This window comes from Lolium perenne, chromosome 4, assembly GCF_019359855.2.
Source record: "Lolium perenne isolate Kyuss_39 chromosome 4, Kyuss_2.0, whole genome shotgun sequence".
Lineage (NCBI taxonomy): Eukaryota > Viridiplantae > Streptophyta > Magnoliopsida > Poales > Poaceae > Lolium > Lolium perenne.
The window spans coordinates 70,105,528-70,124,212 of NC_067247.2; the positions used below are offsets into that span (position 1 = coordinate 70,105,528).

At 48.2% G+C, this 18,685-nt stretch overlaps 2 protein-coding genes and 1 non-coding gene across 9 annotated transcripts in view; 2 read left to right on the forward strand and 1 right to left on the reverse strand.

Moving 5' to 3' along the window:
• The window catches only part of LOC127292920 (pentatricopeptide repeat-containing protein At3g04750, mitochondrial), a 117,056-nt gene extending 102,335 nt beyond the window's left edge, over positions 1-14,721 (reverse strand). The window contains exons 1-4 of one of the 7 annotated variants that reach the window (XM_051322442.2): positions 12,015-14,721; positions 11,230-11,381; positions 10,419-10,464; positions 6,660-7,287 (exon numbers count right to left, since the gene is read on the reverse strand). In XM_051322442.2, the coding sequence (XP_051178402.1) occupies positions 12,748-14,568 (1,821 nt within the window). In that variant the 5' untranslated portion in view covers positions 14,569-14,721 and the 3' untranslated portion in view covers positions 6,660-7,287; positions 10,419-10,464; positions 11,230-11,381; positions 12,015-12,747. Of the gene's footprint in view, positions 1-6,659; positions 7,288-10,221; positions 11,382-12,014 lie in introns of those variants that run through there. The other 6 variants (XM_071818657.1, XM_051322444.2, XM_051322440.2 and 3 more) reach the window with 6 other exon arrangements.
• On the forward strand, positions 5,985-6,087 carry LOC127297686 (U6 spliceosomal RNA). Its single transcript, XR_007849379.1, has one exon. It is a non-coding gene; the product is annotated as a U6 spliceosomal RNA (small nuclear RNA).
• A 2,567-nt stretch (positions 14,722-17,288) lies between the features above and the next one.
• LOC127346874 (putative F-box protein At1g33530) lies at positions 17,289-18,587 on the forward strand. Its single transcript, XM_051373121.1, has one exon. It carries the CDS (start codon positions 17,289-17,291, stop codon positions 18,585-18,587), a length of 1,299 nt encoding a protein of 432 aa, XP_051229081.1.
• Positions 18,588-18,685: the final 98 nt, after the last annotated feature.

Here is an 18,685-nt window from a genome sequence, read left to right on the forward strand (position 1 = left end):
AAAAATTATTTTTGTTATCACTTACCTACTCGAGGATGAGCAGGAGTCAAGCTTGGGGATGCCTGATACGTCTCAAACGTACATTTTTTAATGCTCCATGCTTGTGTTTACACCAATTGCTATATGTTTTGTTTACACTTCGTGGCACTTTTATGCGTTTTCCGGAACTAACCTATTCACAAGATGCCACAGTGCCAGTTCCATGTTTTCTGCTGTTTTGTATTTAAGAAAAGTTGTACTAGAAATATTCTTGAAATTAGACGAAACAAAAGCCAGAGTTCCTATTTTTCCCGGAGCGAAGATGTAGTCCAGAGAAGAGACGCAGCAGGGCCACAGGTTGGCCACACCTACCCTAGGCGCGGCCTGGCCCTCGCCCGAGCCTAGGGGTGGTCTGGTGCCACCAGGCCTCCACCGACCTCGCCCTTCCGCCTATATAAAGCTCCCAACGCAAAAAACCTAAATATATATACATGCCTCCGTCCATGAAAAGTTCCGTAACTCCACCGTTGTTGCAGACAAGATCCGGGGGACAGAAGTCTCTGTTCCGGCACGCTGCCGGGACGGAGAGTTGCCCCCGGATCCATCTCCATCGACTCCACCGCCATCTCAATTGCCGTTGCTGACTCCCATGATGAGGAGTGAGTAGTTCTCCCCCGGGGTTGAGGGCTCTATCGGTAGTTATGTGGTTTATCTCTCTCTCCCATGGTGTGATCTTTATGTGACCATGAGCTTTGTAATCTAGATGTCGTTATGCTATTCGAGTGGATTTTACGTATGTGATCTCCGGAGACTCCTTGTCCTAAGTGTGTAAAGGTGACGGTGTGTGCACCGTGTGGGTCTCTTAGGCTATATTTCACAGAATACGTGTTCACTGAATTATGATTTGAGTTGGATGTCTCTATGAAATTGTGGTGTGTTAGTACCTCCTATGAATGCTCAAAATGACAGCGTGGGGTGTTCATTAGTACTTGGGAATACATCTTTAAGGTTTACTTTTGCATCCCTACGTGGTGAATTAGTGTTCGTTATCCAACCAGAGAGTAGTTCAGAATAGCATAGTGAAATGCTTATATTTATATTCCTTTATGATATCATTGTTGAGAGTGACCACTAGTGAAAGTATGATCCCTAGGCCTTGTTTCCAAACATCGAATCACCATTTATTTACTGTTTTACTGCATGTTTACTTGCTGCCATATTTATTCCAGATTGTTATTATCACTCATATTCATCCATATCACTTGCATTTTTAATATCTCTTCGCCGAACTAGTGCACCTATACATCTGACAAGTGTATTGGGTGTGTTGGGGACACAAGAGACTTCTTGTATCGTAATTACAGGGTTTCTTGAGAGGGATAGCTTTGACCTCTACCTCCCTGAGTTCGATAAACCTTGGGTGATCTACTTAAGGGAAACTTGCTGCTGTTCTACAAACATCTGCACTTGGAGGCCCAACACTGTCTACAAGAATAGAAGCGTGCGTAGACATCATGTTGTCATCAAGATCAAGTGGGTTGCGCAAGGCAAAGGTATGACCTTGCTAGTTTTTCCTTTTACCGGTCTCAAGGTGGTTGTTGGGAGACCGGGTTATAGGATAGATAGACGCACTATCAAGAGGGGCTTTTGGTTGGGTAACTTGATCACATCGTCTTAGAAATCTCAATCCTTCGCATATCCCTATTGCTTCTTGGTATTTCTCTGTGTGAGGTTCTTGAGCTTGTTGCTAGCTTTTCAACAAGCTCAAATTCATCGAAAACGAAATCCGCATACATCTTCTATTTCATTTTCGAGTTTGAACGTTTTTACTGGTTCTTGACGGTGGGAGGCTCCCTCTCTAAAATCATTTAAAAATATTCTGCGAGGAGTCTCAGTATAAACCCTCTAGTCGCCCTTGTGGGGAAAACACGCATGCTACATCACTTTGTTGTTGGAGTCCCAACGAATTGGTATCCATGTAGATTGGTGCCATCAATCACTCCTTGAATAACACCTTGGTCATCACTTGATCTTCTTCACCATTTTCTTCTTTCAACCTTGAATCCAACATATGGTTCAAGAATTGCCTATGGGCAAAAGCTTCTATTACAACTCAAGCATTTCCTACGGGGTCGATGGTAAGTGCCTTACCTTGCTTCGATGGTCGTCCTCGGACTCCATGGTGGTGACACGTTTTTGGGGTCCCTACACTCGCTCTCTATGTTAAGAGAGGCAAGCGGCAAGGCGGAGAACAAAAAAGGGGACTAAGTTTTGGAGGAGGAGACACTTTGATGCTTTATAGAGGAGGGGTAGGTAGGGGATCCACTAGATGATCTTGGCTAAGAGGTAGCAAGGTGCGGCTGATGGTTTTCCCGATATGGTGTTGTGACGAACGAGGATGAAGAATGAGTTGACGTGGATGTCATGTTTCGGGCAAGATGGTCCTCAAGGATGAAACATGTCGAAAGTGGAGCATGGAAGAACAAGAAAGAGAGGGGGTAAAAGAAACAAAAGAGGGAAAATAACGAGGGCACATTTTCAAAACTTGATTTTAGCATTTAGAAACAACTAGGAACAAAAATAAAACATTTACTTGTTTTGATTTATTTTAAAATACGAAGGGGGAGGAGACTTTTACAAAACCTGGAATTAATTTTCAAAACATATTATGGTCTAAGCAAAACACAAATTAGGGTTTTATCAAAACCATGCAAGTATGATGATGATGGCATAATGATGCATAAAAGAAAAGAGCAAGCAAATACTAATAGGGACATCTTCCGACACATTACAAAAGGAGTCCTAAAGCGCAATACATTTTGTAAAAATGCACTACACAACAATCCAAAAAAATAATATGTAGTACATAGCAGAAAAGAATTAGAGAAGCGCACTAGGCGCTAGTATAATAAAGTGGCAAACTTCCCGATCAATCTATAGTTTGAGGATCTTGTTGAAATAATCAACAATGGCCAAAACATATTTAATTTGGGCGCTATGTTTGATAGCAATGACAATTTTACCCTCCGGTAAACCTAGTGTTCGAGAGGGTTATGATGGAATGTACGAGTTGTTGGAAACCATAAAATGGAAAATTTTGGGGAAAAAACTCAAAATAGTATCTATGAGTTGTTGACAATTTCCGATAGGAACGCGTATATAAATATTAAAGTTAAAAACTAAAAATAGAAATGGCTCACTTAATGTATCCATAAATGTATCTAAGGATTCTATTTCACCAATTTAGGACATGATAATTAGTGTGCCGTGGTTAGAACATCGTTCTCTCGAACATACATGACCGAGAAGTCGTAATCCTTAGGCGCTTTGTGCTACTCCCTCCGTTCCTTTATATAGTGCCTATAGATTTTTGGCATTTGTTTCAGAATATAAGGTTGTAGCTTAGTTTTTTTCAATTACCCCTCCCCGTTCAACTCCCAAATCGTTTAGCTCCCAAAAATTGTTATGGTAATTTAGAAAGATATTGAATTACCAAATTTTACGTTGATCTCAAATCGTGCAACAAGAGATTTTGTGTAAAAAATACTCTTGTGCTAATTTCCGTGCCAAAAAACAATAGGCACTATAGAATGGAACAGAGGGAGTAACTAAGATGGAAGCAAATAAGGCCCCGCTTGGGATTCCAGTTTTCTTTTCCAGCCCATTTTTTTCTCACGGGGTTTTCCTCCTAGGGTATGGTAAAGATACGGACCTTCGCTAGCCTATGTGTTTTACCGAGAGAAAAATGCCGAAATCAAGAGGCGTGGGAAATGAAAGCTGCGAACCAAGTGGCAAAACTGGGTTCAGTCCCAAAATTTTGGCCTCCGAGTAAAACCTGGGATTTTGGCTAGATTCCGACAATCCAACGCGGTTTTTTTTTTCTTTTTTCGAGGGTTGACGGGAAAAAACCCCACCGCTTGTTATATTTCCACGAAAGTAGCCTGGCAGGCCCATGTTCTTACAAACAGATAGAAGGAGATACAGGGGGTACAGGGGAGAAGGAGACACCTAAAAAACGAAAAAAGAACACAAGGGAAGGGGAAGGTCAGCACAACCGAAGCCAACCGAACCCCCTCGGGAGGCTAGCACCTCAAAGGACAATCACTATGACTTGGCATGCGAGCGAGGGGCGGCGACGAAGACCTGCAGAACCAAGACCAAGCACAGTCGAAGGGCGTCGGATAGCCGAGACTGGGGCGACGACACCGGTGTGCCGACCCCGTGGTCGAAGGGCGATGCAGGGAAGAGTCACGCCACAAGCACGAACCAGACAAGGCCACAACCAGACGTCACCTTGAGGACCTCAAGCCGACCGCTAAACGGGTATCTCCGGAGGAATACACACCGCAGGCAGGCAGACCAGGGGAGCAGGTGGTGGAATACGAGGACACCAACAGGAGCACGCGAAGAAGCATCCCGGCACGATCGAACGGCGTCGGATAGCCGAGTCCGTGCGGCGACACCGGTGTGTCGCCGGCATTGCTGAAGGCGATGTGCCGCCGAGACCAAACACAGTCGAAGGGCGTCGGATAGCCGAGACTGGGGCGACGACACCGGTGTGCCGACCCCGTGGTCGAAGGGTGGCGCAAGCTGAGGCAACCCCAGGACGTCCAGGCAGCTCTGTCGGGCCACCATGACAACAACCTCGTCCTGCAAGAATACGAGCGGGCGGTCAGCGGGCCGACAAGAGGCGAGCGCTGCCCCAAGCGTGTCGGGAGGTGCACAGAGCCAAGAGGACGCCTCCACGGAGGAGCACGGCGCCCGCAGGCGTCGTCGTCCAAAGGCTTTCGCCCGGATGTGCAACTACACCAAAACATCGGGGCAGGCCGACCTCCCCCACCCTGCAGGAGACCGCGGCGAGGGGTTGACACGGGCCACCAGTGAAGGGGGAGCGGTCGAGCTGCAGAGGGCCCACATCGCCGGCCGTCCAAGCCGAGCCGCGCGCCGGGGGCCGGGATCAACGGCCGGACACCCGGGGCGAGAAAGGATGGCCGGAAAACGCAGGAGCCGGGGGCGAGCCTCACGCGAGGAGACCCGAGCCACCACGGCCAGAACCAGCGGGGGATGGAAGAGGAGCTCTGCGACCCAGCAGGCCCGCATGGCGCCAGGGGGCGGTGCACAGCAGACGGCGGAGGGCCTCACCACGGCGGAGGGCAGCCGGCAGGCCCAGCCCCGTGGCCTCCACGGCCAGAACGGACGGGGACGAAGGGCTCCCAGCAGCCAACGCCAGGGCGACGCGCAGGACGAGGACGCCCGCCGCCGCGACGGGACCGCCCACGGGCAGCAGGCCGCGTGGCGGAGCAGGGGCAGCACGCCCGCGCGGCGGAGGAGCAGCGCCGAGGACGAGCACGGCAGGGCCGGCGGCGCGCAGGGGCAGACGAAGAGGAGGGGGTTGGGGGGAGCTCGGGGGGATTTGGATTTTTGGGGGAAGAGCCGGAGGTGCTCCCCGCCGCCTCCGTCCGCCGCGGCGCGGCCTCCTCCGGCGGCGGCGGGAGCTGTTAGCGAGGTGGGGGAGGGGTTGGTGGGCGGCGGCGCGGGGGTCGCCTCAGAGTCGCCCAAGGGCGACCCGGAGGCTAGGGTTTCCTCCGTGGGCAACCAAATTAGCCGCGAGTCGTCGATCCAACGCGGGGTTTAAGGGGAGAATTTACATCCCTAGCAGGTCTATGTCTGTATCGCTGTCTTTCAGCTTAGAAACGACCAAACATGAATCGTTTCAGGCAGTGCCCAGTACCGCTGGAATTCTGCGAGCTGAGGCACACTCGCGCACGACACGCTCATCTTCACAAGGAGAAGTAGGCAATGATTCACCGTGTTGAACCTCGCTTCCTTTGTTGGGCCGACCGAGCAGGATCCACCCCGCACGCAGATACGGCCCACACGCTCTGCTGGCGGGATCCCTTCGCTCCTGCCGTTGCCGCTTGCGGCTGCGACCCTTTGTTTAGTCCCACCTCGGCAAGCCAGGAAAGTTTCGACCGGTTTATAAGCTCCGCCGTTGCAGTGACATCGTCCCTTCGGGGACATCCGATAAAATTGGAACGATACAGAGAAGATTAGCATGGCCCCTGCGCAAGGATGACACGCACAAATCGAGAAATGGTCCAAATTTTTTTGAGATTTTGCGCGCCGGCCCTTTTCGCTTCTCACATACGCCCTTCCGATATTTCGATTCGGCCCTTCGCGTTCAGTTTTCCCTCGCGGTGAGGTCCTTACAACTTCTTCCGCATCACGTGCAAGACCTCTTCTTTGCATACAGATCCTCAAAGTAGCGTAATTCCACACCATGGAATTACAACAGGCAAGAGCTTTTCTGCTCGCGTTTTTGTCGTGCTGATCTGATATAATTTGACTACTACTGTAATTTTTTTTAATCATTTCACTCAGTCGTAACAGAAAGCAAGGTACTGCGAAATTCAATTTGAAATCTCGTTTTCCCATTTTGACAGTGACACTCGAATCATCTGGAGCAGAAATCTCAAGAATGAAATTGTAGGGCTTCAGACATTCCCTGAAACTTCCAGTCTCGAGCAAATTTCAATCAAAAAAGCATAATAGTCGGCCTGATACATTCAGAATAGCAGGAGACCAACTCACCCACATGATAAATTGTTACCAGCATTACAACTCTCCCAGCGAAAATATCAGCAGCAACCATAAATTACGTCACAATAGTCATGAGGTCCTGTTAAAAAGTTATGGGCAGGACCCTACCTATTTTCCATTAAAAGGCAGAGTAAAACTCAGAGAACTTACAAGCAAGTTTCACATATACGGGAACAAGAACGCTCAGGAACAAGAACACAACAAAGCCTCAGCTTGTAACTGAACACTATTAAAGTAATATCTGCATTTGCATCAGCATGCGTAACTGTTCCATAACACCAATTCCATGGGTGCAATTGTCTTGAACTAGTAGATCTACCCGGAATCCTTGGTGGATATGTCAAACTGCAAGGTATGACCCCAAAATCAGCTTGCAGCAAAGGTTGTGTTCATGCCACCACCACCAGGCTTCCACCTTCACTCCTTCAGACATTCCCTCGAGGGGCATCGACTGTTAAAAGGCATTGCCCGCCAACTCATGCCGTGCTGAAGCACCTCAGACTCCAATCCCCCATGCCTCATAAGGTACAGCGTGCGTGTGGCAGCATCCCCGTTTTCAGGTGCACTAATATCTGCTAAGGGCATCATCTATGTTGTCAGCTGCAAATTTGATGCCATTCTGCAACAACGGCCTGGATCGCTCATAGTAAATGCCCAATGTGAAAGTGTATGGACTGTTGTCACTTATGTTGACCACATCATATTCAGCTGCAGCAAATTGGGAGGCATGTCAATATATATATACCAGGTACTTGCTGCAACAGCAAGCTCTGACTTAATTCCATTCTCCGGATGAGAATAACATGCACTACCGGTGTATGCTGTCCAAGAGGAAGGGTAACAGATAATAATGTTTATCATTGCAACACAAGGGATTTTATCAGTGAAAATGAAGCTCCGAGCGCACATTTGCCAAAGGCTCACAGCACAAGACAGTTTGTCCAGTGGTTAACAAACGGTACAATGCGGATGCATGGATGCCTGAGCTGGAAAACACATATACCATCAGGAACTCATACAGCAATGCAGGTCCTCCTTTGTATGCCACATGGAGGTGAGGCGGTGATATGTGACCCAGAAGGCCTGGCGCATACGACAGGACATGCACTATGCAGGGCCATACCTAAGAGCATCTCCAGTCACATCCCCCAAACGACGTCCGGCAAAAGCGCCGGATTGGTCGTTTGGGGGACGTCCGGACAGAATCCGCATTTTTTTTGGGGGGGGGCCCGTTCCTAGCCGCGTCCCCCAAACGTGACCTCCAAACGAAAAGCAAGTGTAAAAATCGTGTCCGGCGTCCCTGATAGAGCCTCTATACACAGGAGATGGGCTAGGGATGCCGGACAATATTTTGGGCACGTCCGGACCGAAGCGGCCTTTGGAGCGCGCGACTGGGAGAGGTTATGTGTCCGGCGTCCCCCAAACGCGGCTGGAGATGCTCTAAGAAAACAGAAGCCCTGTCGATGACATGGGACGTACACTAGGTTCTCTTTGTGAAATCTGTAACCCACCTCCTAGGAAGATTGTAAACATATCTATCTTTTCAATGAAATGAGATGCAAAAGTCCTTTGCGTTTTCTCGAATAAAAAACAGAGGCCCTGTACAAATTATCAAATTAGGCTCTAAGTGCTAAAAGAGTCAAAGACTCAAGTTTTATCTATTCACACGTCAGTATTACATTTTTCCTGAAATATTGGACATGCTAAAAAGAGAGCACCAGCAACAGAGGTCAAACCCACCATCCTTGACAACTCAACATGTCACTCCACTTGTGCGTGTTACAAGCATAAGCAGCTCATGGTTTGGGTTTCTTTTTTCTCTGTTTTACGCATTTATTTCCCATGAGCAAAGTTAATAGCTTTCCAACTGTGACTCCAAATAATAAACGGTCCCAATCCATGTATTCTCGTGCTGAGGTTGTCAAAACGACATCTACTTAAGACATGTTTGAGTGAAATCTCTTCGAAATTACTTTTTAAGTGATTTAATTTCTGAACCCTCCTAGTCTAGCCCAATAATTATTTCTTTGTAACAAGCATGTGAACTTCTAAATACAAATACATGTTCTATAGCACTCATTGTTACAAAAATTGGAGTTAGATTTTCATGTGATATCTTCTCCAAGTTTAATAGGCCCAATGGAAACAAATAATGAACACAATAGTTAGAATTGACAAGACCACTCCCAATATATCAATGGGAGTGGAGGGTACCAGTTCATTGTTGCCAACTCATTTCTGTAGGGGAATCATAAATTAGCTACGAATAGGACAATCTTGGAGAGTCAATTTTTTGAAGGAATCTTGGAGAGTCAATTTTTTTTTAAGGAATCTTGGAGAGTCAATTTCGCATATAACATTTTGTCGCTGTGTGTTCAAGTTGAGAAGAGAAGCAAAGGAATGGAGATTCCTAGGAAGCTGAACAGGTAAAGAGGAGACGTGGTGATTCGTTGGAGTGTAATTGCCACTTGACAAGGCCTTGTACAGGTGCCTCACCACTTGACAAGGCCTTGTACAGGTGCCTCACGTACAGGCCCAGGGACAAGGCTTTGCACAATGAGGGTGTGTTTGGTGGGTCGGGGCTCCTCAGATATTCCCTCCTGATACAACATTTGGGTGTTTGTTAGATCGGGTCTTGCCCCAGCCCCCTGCCCAACTGATACGAAAAAGGCCCCAGCGCCCTGCCCACGAGCGAAGCCCGAATCGAGCTTCGCTGCTCATCCCGGGCGAGCTCGCCCCGAAAACAGACCCCCGCGGCTTCGGAAAAAATCTCCGCTCGTCCCACTCCAGAGCCGAACCGTCACCCCCACTCCCTTCCATCCCGAAGCCCCGAGCCGCACGCCCTCTCCTCCGCGTCGACCAAAAAATCGCCGCCGCCGATAGCTAGCGAGGTCGCCGCCTCCCTCGCCTCCCCCGCTTCCCCGAGACGCCGCCGACGCCCTCAAGATCCCCCTGCTGCTCTCTGCCTCCCGCGAGACCCCGCCGCTCCTCCGTCGACGCCCTCGAGACCAGATCGATCCGCAGCTCCGTCGATCTGCAGCTCCCTCCGACGATCCCTAGCAGCTCCGTCGATCGATCTGCCCGGGATGCTCGCCTTGAACGCCAGGTCCAAGAACGGCGCCGCGCAGAGGGCCCTCTGCTCGTCCATGGTCATCGTCGGGTACCGGAAGCGCACGACGGCCACGGCGCGGCGCGGCGGGAGCACGCCCTTGCGCCAGCGCCGGACGACGGGCTTCTCCGGCTCGTCGAGCGCGAGCTTGTGCACGGCCAGGGACGACGGCCAGGGTCGCCTCTGAGCTCCGGTTGACGTGCTGCTGGCGGACGTGAGCGGCGCCGGCGAACAGGGACCCGATTGCTTTTTTGTTTTTCTATGTAAGGACCCGATTGCTTTTTCCTTTTCTATCCCAGGACCTCTTTGTAAAAAAACGTGGGAGAAAATCTCATTCTAGATTGTTTCACCAAACAACATCTCAGTCCATCTTGTTTCACCACATCCAGGCTAACAAACAAGGGATAAAATCTGAGCTGAGCTTGTATAAGGGCAACATGTATGAGTGGAGATAGTGATTCTCTCTTGCCCCGGTCTACCAAACACACCCTGAGCATCAGGATGGATGGTGTTACCACTATTACACATGTTGATGAATGTAAAAATCTTATTAGAAGATGTGTAGAACAAAAGTATGACAATGCACATTAGACATGCTTAGGATACAGGGGAGAAGATTGGTGACGATTCTCCTTAAATAGAATGAATTACATGATTAAAAGAAAGAAAAAAATGGTGGGAAGAGTTGCTTCAGTTATTAGTGCACTGTGTGACCAAATTTGCTCATTACCTTCACCAGTTTGATGATCAGTATTGCATGCACAGTTGCTGGCTTTCTGCATTCTTCCAATGTGGCAATGGGGTCAGTGATCATGATAAACATATCTTAATAAGGACACTGTGTTGTGGTTGGTTATCACATCTATGAAAGTGTAATTATCAAAGAGCAGATACCTAGTGAATGGGATATAGGTACAGTTCAACATGTCACTGATCAGGAGGATTCCTATTTAAGAGCAGACCTTAAGATATCTACAAAACAGTGTTTCCAGTTTCTCAAAACCAAGGTATACTAGTATCTTTCTACAGTTTTACTTGATCATTACTTTCTGCAAGAACACATTCTAGGCCATTGGCACGCTGTAGTTTGAAGCTCAGAAATTCCTAATTCCTAACAGAAGATAAACATAGGATAATTTGACTAAACATAGATACAATACTCGTAAACGTCGTGAAATCTTCTTCCAATTTTTCACCTTGTTACTATTGGCATTACTCTTGACTAACGCTCATATGGCATTAGCCTATGGACCTGAATGATTGATGTCACATTGCTGCTTCAGTGAAATATGACAACAATGGAAAATAAAACTTTGGGGAAGGTGCACAAAAACTATGACAATGCACGAAACATGTTCAGAAAGTAGTGAGTAGTAACAAGGAATACAGTGGACAATTGGTGATGATTCTCTTTAAATTTAATGAGTACGAAAAAACGTTTGGTGGAAATAATTGGTTCAGTTATTAGTACACTGCATGACTAATTTACTGATATCGTACTAATTTTCCTGGAAAACAATAACAGAACGAACATTTGTTACCTTCAACAGTTTGATGATCAATATTGCATGCACAGTTACTTACTTTCTGCATTCTTCCGTTGTGGCAACATGACCAGTAATCATTATAAATGTATCTGCATAAGGACATGGTGTTGTGGTCGTTCATTGTATCACGCCCCACATCCATGAAACTGCAATTATAAAAGAGCAGATACCTAGTAAATGGGGTATTAGTACAGTTCAACATTCACTGCTAAGATTCCTATTAAAAGAGCAGAGCTCAAGATATCTATAAAACTGTGTTTCCAGATTCTCAAAACCAAGGTTTACTGGAGTAGTATATTTTCAGCAGTTTTACTTGATCATTACTTTGTGCAAGAATACATTCTAGGCAATTGGCACACAGTAGTTTGAAGCTCTAAAATATTTCATGACAGGAGATACACATAGCATATTTTGACTAAACATAGAGTACTTGTTACATGTCGTAAAATTTTCTTCCCTAATTTTCACCTTGTTACATATGGCATTATATAGGTTCTTTGACTAACAATCTTAATTAAGAGGCATCTGAAAGGAACCATGCGAGGCATCTGAAAGGAACCATGCGTCAGGATTACATTATGCACCTGAGTGATTGTTGTGAAGTTGCTGATTAATAAACACTTAGTGCTGGTACAAAACAAGAACATCCCGCCTCACTCAAATATGACTAAAATGGAAGTAATATACTTATATTTTGGTATATGTAGAACTTGCATCAAACAGTACAGAGTAGCTTAAAAGAGAAGTGTAGGTTTCTTCTCAACGAAGGTAGAGCATACCGAACATTTGATCTTCTCCCTAGAAAATTAATTGTTTCATGCTTCAAGTCCACAACTCATGGAAAACAGAAGTGACGGGAGAGAGGCAACACCACTGTTTTCAGGCAAGTATTAACTTTTCTCCAATAGGAAATGCTATTGGTTTATGGATAGTACTATTCCTCAATGAAAAGTGTTTGCTTGGCTGGCGGTGGCTGATTGCTGTTGGACATCTGAGCGTCGCCTACGACACAAACTGAGAGAAGACACATGCACCGTCTGTGATCAAGCCACTGAATCCATTTCTCATCTTCTGACACAATGCTCCTTTGCTCAAGAAGCGTGGCGTGATGTTTTTGCTCACCTTGGGATTCAGCCCTGCATGCCGGACTTTACTGCTTGGTTTGAGTCTGTTCATTCCAGTGCACCACCTGCCGTCCAAAAGGGAGTCAAATCCATCATCATCCTGACAATGTGGAGACTTTGGAAGCTGCGCAATGACTACATTTTCAATGGAGCCACACCTATCAACCTTGAGCTTGTCCACTCCATTCTTGATAAGGCTAGGCTGTGGATGTTAGCCAGCGCCAAGGCACTACGTTGTCTGCCCCTCAATGCTCAGCCTCCAGATGCTTAGCTCTGTAGGCTAGCAGGTGCTGGCCTTGTATAGTTTCAGTTTTCCTTTTTCTTCTTTTTGAGTTTGCTTTGTACCCTTTCCATCATCTTGACGGTTTACTTCTAATATACGAAAAACCTAATAGGTGGCATCATTAATAGCCAAACCACTAGCACCTGCTGCTTTTCTCACGCCTCTTCTATCCATAGTCTCCCTCACTTTGTCACTGTATTTCCATTGACCACCAGCAGCATACAGGTTAGAAAGCAAAACATACCCACCCTCTTCAGCGGGTTCAAGACGAAGGAGTTCTTCCGAAGCAATCTCTGCAACTTCGGTATTCTGACAAGCTGAACTTGCACTTAAAATGGAACCCCATATAGAGCGACTTGGTTTCATTGGCATAGTCCTAGCCAGTCCTACTGCATCGGACAGCCTACCTGATCGTGCAAGGAGATCAGCCATACAGCCAAAGTGTTCTATTCCTGGTTCAGTGTTGAAGCTTTGTTTCATAGCATCAAAAATCTTACACCCTTCATCTAGCAGACCAGCATGACTGCATGCACTCAGAACAGCGACCAATGTCACGCCATTAGGTGCTACACCCTCCTTTTGCATATCCCAAAACAGGTCCAATGCTTTGGTTCCATGGCCGTGGAATGCAAGGCCCGATATCATCGCTGTCCACAAGGTAACATCTTTATCCAAGGCCTTCTCAAACACATCATAGGCTAAACTAACATTTCCACATTTGCAATACATGTCTACGAGAGCAGAAGCCAGGAAAGCATCTTGAGTACCATGTTCTTTAACCACCCAACCATGGACACTCTTTCCTGGATTCAATTCCCCTTTGCCTATAGCTGCAGAGATCAAAGTAAGAGCAGTAACCATATCAGGTCTTATGCAACTGGCGACCATGGCATTAAATAGCTCCACCACCGCAGCGAATTCCCTGCATCGAGCATACCCAGCTAGAAGAATGTTCCATGATATTAGATCCCTGCAAGGTGCATCAAAGAAAAATTTCCTAGCAAGGCCCAACATGCCAGCATCAGCGAACCCTGAGATTATGGTGTTCCACGAAATGTCATCCTTCTCCCAAGCTTCAGCAAAGACTCTGATGGCAGCGTTCATCTCACCACATTTCGCATACATGTCTAGAAGGGCATTGCTCAAAATCAGTCCCCTGTCTGCTACACCCATCCTCCGCAGGACCGCGCCATGAACGGACCTCCCAAGAAGCGTGTTCTTGAGACGTCCGCAGCAGGAGAGGAGAGCAACAGCTGCATACTGATCAACGCCAATCCCCCTCGAGGCCATACCACGGAAAAGCTGCAGCGCCTTCACGCTGAACCCTCCCTTGGCGTACCCTGACAGCATGATGTTGCAGGACACCGTGTCCAGCGCCGGCGCACACCGGAACATCGCCTCGGCCGTCCCCGCGTCGCCGGCGTCCAGGTACATCTTGGTGAGCGAGTTCCGCAGGTACACGCGCGAGTGCAAGCCGTTGAGGAGGACGTGAGCGTGCACCTGCTTCCCGACCGACGGGCACTCCACGGACCTGAGCAGCGCCAGGAATGTCCGCTCGTCGGGGGCCGCCGGCGACGCGAGGATGGACTTGTAGAGAGCCACCGAGCGGCTCTGCGAGGGGCAGAGCACCGCGAGCGCCAGGTTGTAGATGTAGAGGTTGGGGCGAGGCGTGAAGTGCTCGAAGAGGAGCAGGCCCTCGCGCGTGTGCTGCGGGAAGGCGACGGTGGCGAAGTAGAGGAGCCGGCTCATGGGGAAGGTCTCGAAGGCGAGTCCGAGGCGGAGCATGTGGGCGAGGATCGCCTTGAACGGCCGCGCCCCGCCCCGGCACCGCTCCAGGAGGACCAGCGCCGGGTGGTCCAGGCGCAGCGAGACGGTCGGGTCCCAGGGGCGCGCGGCGGTGGCGGCGGCGGCGGCGGTAGCCATCATGGAGGTCGAGGAATGGGCAGGGTCTGTTGCAGGGTTGGAGGGAGGAGGGGGTTCTCGCCGCCGGCGCCGCCGCGGAGCCGGCGGCGGACGGCTCCACCGAGTGGGGAGCGCTCGGTGGCAGACGGCGTCGCATTGGAAGGCGCGGCGGCACCGCGTGGCAGTGGAAGAAGGCCCAACAGCTAACCACACGGCCTCATATGGCACACTTTATTAAGCCTTCAAGCCCACACAAGTTTAGTCAATCCCAGAAGGAATTGAGGCCCATCTAGTGAACAACGTAATTGTTTGTACTAGCTATTTTGTGTACTCTAGAATTTTCCAGTATATTTGGTATTAATCTATATTACTTACTGACAATTAAAACCATGCACTCTCCAAATATCTCTCAACTTTAGAGTTCCTTTCCATGATATTTAATGGTACTAAAATAGACACAAATACATGCATACCATGCAAGTCATTTAATTGGCAAACCGTTAACATAATGACATATAATTGTGTACCTGTTATCTCAAGAACTAAAATAGTTCATTTTAACCAAAGTAATTAAGATGCAATATCTCTAAATGGAAAAATAATTTTCATCTTTCTTACAATATATGTTTTAACTTTGTATCAAGTGTTAACGTTTGAAATTATGTATAATAAATGGTTGTACTAGTTATGATTGTATGTAAATAGAGTGAGTATAGAGAAGTAAAAGATTTTAGTATAAAATTAATGGTCCGTCTAATTCTCACCTAACTGAGAATTAATCTAAAGTTAGCTTACGTAAGCCATGTCCGTGTAGCAATCGGGAGACATTTAAAGGTATAATAGAGGCACTCCCATGGGGTACCCTGGTAAATCAGATTTGAGTGGCCATTGATTTTACCTCCGCGAATCCTGATCGTCCGCTTCTTTTTACCGCGATGTATAAAAGGTGCAACCAAAACCCTAGCTCACCCAAACGCCTCGCACCCTGCTCCCCAATCCCCTCTCGTTCTTCTCATGCCGTGTCTGGCGGCGCCGCTCCGCCTCCCTGACTGCCCACCTTCTCCTTCTCCAACGCCCCATCTCCAACCCCCATCCCCCGCTCCACTCTGCCTCCCTGGCCGGCCGCTGGCCAGCAGGAGCAGATGATGTCGGGACTCCAAATATAGAGTGTTGTGTCAGCAAAGTATTTTCCCCACAAGGGTGACTTGAGGGTTTATATTGAACTCTCGGGGAACTTGACGAAAGAGTATTCTCTTCTCTTTTCTTCCAGCAATCCTGCAGGTAGAGTAAATGTCTTGTGTCCCCAACTTCACCGTGTGATTATCAAGCACAAGGTTTCGTGTAAGTAAATATCACAAGTAGAAATAAAGCAGGTAAAAACTAATCTAGATAAAATAACTAAGTAAAAACTGTAAATAGGTTGATTATTTTTGGTGTTTTGGATGCAAATAAGAAGTACATATGAAATTATGGAAAGTTTCTATCAACGTTTATTGAAGTTTCCGTTTCTACACATAGCCTAAAACGTTGACCAACGGGGGAATGCATTCCTTAGCTATATGTTGTTAGGTAGTATGTGACTCTCTCTTCACAGATGGACGCTTGGATGATAACCCGGTTTAAAGCCAGCCCCTCCTAGCGAAATTACCGCTAGGTGGGGATTCAACCCGGGTGGGTTGGATGCAAACTCGCTAGCCTTGCCACAGAGTTAGCACTCAATTCTGAAAATAACAAAACGTTGAGCAACAAGGGAATGATCCTCAATTGGATATCTGTTGTTAGGTAAGATGAGATTCTCCCCGCGGATGGACGCTAGAATGATAACCCAGTAAAAGTCCGCTCCTCCCAGCGAAATTACCAGCAGATGGGGATTCAAACCCAGGTGAGCTGGATGCATACTCGCTAGCCTTGCCACTGAGTTAGCACTTAGTTCAAAAAAAAACGTTGAACAACAGGGGGATGATCCCTCCATTGGATATACATTGTTAGGTAAGATGAGACTCTCCACGTGGATGGACGCTAGGTTGATAACCGGTTTAAAGTACGCTCCTCCAGAGAAATTACCGCTAGGGGGGGTTCGAACCCGCTAGGCTAGATGCGTACTCCCTAGACTTGTCACTGAGTTAGCACTTAGTTCTAAAAAAAACATTGAATAACAGGGCAATGATCCCTCCCTTGGATGATAACCCGGTTTAAAGTCCGTCTCTCCTAGCAAAATTACCGCTAGGTAGGGATTCGAACCTGGGTGGACTGGCTGCGCACTCACTAGCCTTGCCACCGAGTTATCACTCAATTCTTAAAAAATCTTGACCAGCGAGGAATCTATTCCTTGGTTATACGTTATTATGTAGGATGAGACGGCTATCTCCGCGGATAGACACTATAATAATAACCTGATTTAAAGTCCACCCCTCCTAGCGAAATTACGTTAGATGGAGATTCGAACCTAGATAAGCTGGCTGCACACTCGCTAGGTTTGCAAGTTAACACCTAGTTCTCTTTCTACGCGTAACCTGACAACAACGATTTGGAAAAACCGCTAATTACTGAGTACTCTGCATAATTAATTGCTGAGTCCTGTAGTACGTGATCACGTGTACTCTGCATATGGCAAGTCTTGCTAGCTGTTGGGTGTTGGTGTAGGAAACGGACTTTCATAGCTAGACTCATTGTCGAACAACTAGAAGTAGCCCATATAATAGCGATCATCAATTGCCGACGTTCGCATCGCTCGATCCAAAACAATGGGATCTCGTCGTTGCGAGCCCAAGAGAAACAGCAGCAGCACGGGAATCCCTAGTAGAGATATGCTACACGAGATCCTGGTGAAGCTGCCCACCAAGCACGTCATACGGTCCTCGTGCGTCTCCAAGCTCTGGCGCAAAGTCGCCTGCGCCCCCTCCTTCCGCAGCCGCCACGCCATGGCCAGCCATGTCACCTCGGCCCGCACGGAGGCCTTGCTCGTCACAGAGAGGCGCCAGCCCGGCCGGAGCGACGAGGCCAGCGTATTCAACGCCTCGTCCGGTAAGGCCATGTGCTGTGTCCCCATCCCTGCCAGCTACGGCCTCGCCAACGTCTGCAATGGCTTCCTGTGCTTCGTCCACGCGCGTGAAGGAGATGAGGCACCTGCGGTGGTATGCAACCCTGCCACGGGCGAGACGGTGGCGCTACCCAAGGCTCCCCCGCTGATCACCTCCGACAAAAACTACCTAGATTATATCTTCTCTTTCGGATTCAGTCCCTCCACCGGGGAATACAAGTTGTTCCGGCTGTTGTTCCGGTCATGGTCGTCGTCTACATCCTCCGAGCAGCGTGTCGAGGTGGACGTCTATACCCTGGGCGACAAGCGCGGGTGGCGCCGGCATTCATTCGACTCCCCGTGTTGCCCGTCTAAAGTTTCAGCGCCGGTGTCGATCCACGGCAAGCTATACTTGGTGACAGTTAGCTGGACGCATCACAGGAAACGCGAGAATCCCACGAGATTATTGGCCATTGACGTGGCGACAGAGCTGTGCTGCACCTACAATCTCCCCGACTACGAGACCGTACCCTACGAGCAGCCGACGGTCGGCGCCTTTGAGCTCAACGGCCGCCTGTGCTTCGCTGCACACATTACCAACTTCACCGAATCCAGTAAAATCCACTTCTGGGTCATGTCGCCTCCACCGGAGGGCAATGACCCGCAGCAACCCTCTTGGGATCTGCGCTACAGCTTCCACATGCTAGGCCACCACTTTTACTTCTCAAGGCCGTGGGGCTGCTGGCTTGACGATGATCAGATGCTGTGCTACTTGATGAATGAAACCTTGCACAAGTACGACACGACGAAATGCCCAGCGATTTCTGACGGTGGGTTTCTTCAGTGGGACAAGAAACTACATCTTCCTGCGGCTCCCTCAAGAGATAGATGCTTATGGAATGTCTGTGGGGGTTACCGGCCCACCCTTCTATCGCCTCTCTCATTCGCGTTGCCACCGTCCCAAGGCGACGATGAAAACAAACATCAATTTGAGCACGACGTGTTAAGCACAATACGATTGTAGGCTGCCAACGGGGTTTTGCGCAAGATTTTGCAAAAAATTCGTGCAAGAGGATTTCTGGCTGCCGATAAAATAATTTATGTATTGGGTATGAATCAAAA

Bases quoted from the DNA above. Each gene is read 5' to 3' on its own strand.
- LOC127346874 (XM_051373121.1), top strand. From the start codon at position 17,289: ATGGGATCTCGTCGTTGCGAGCCCAAGAGAAACAGCAGCAGCACGGGA.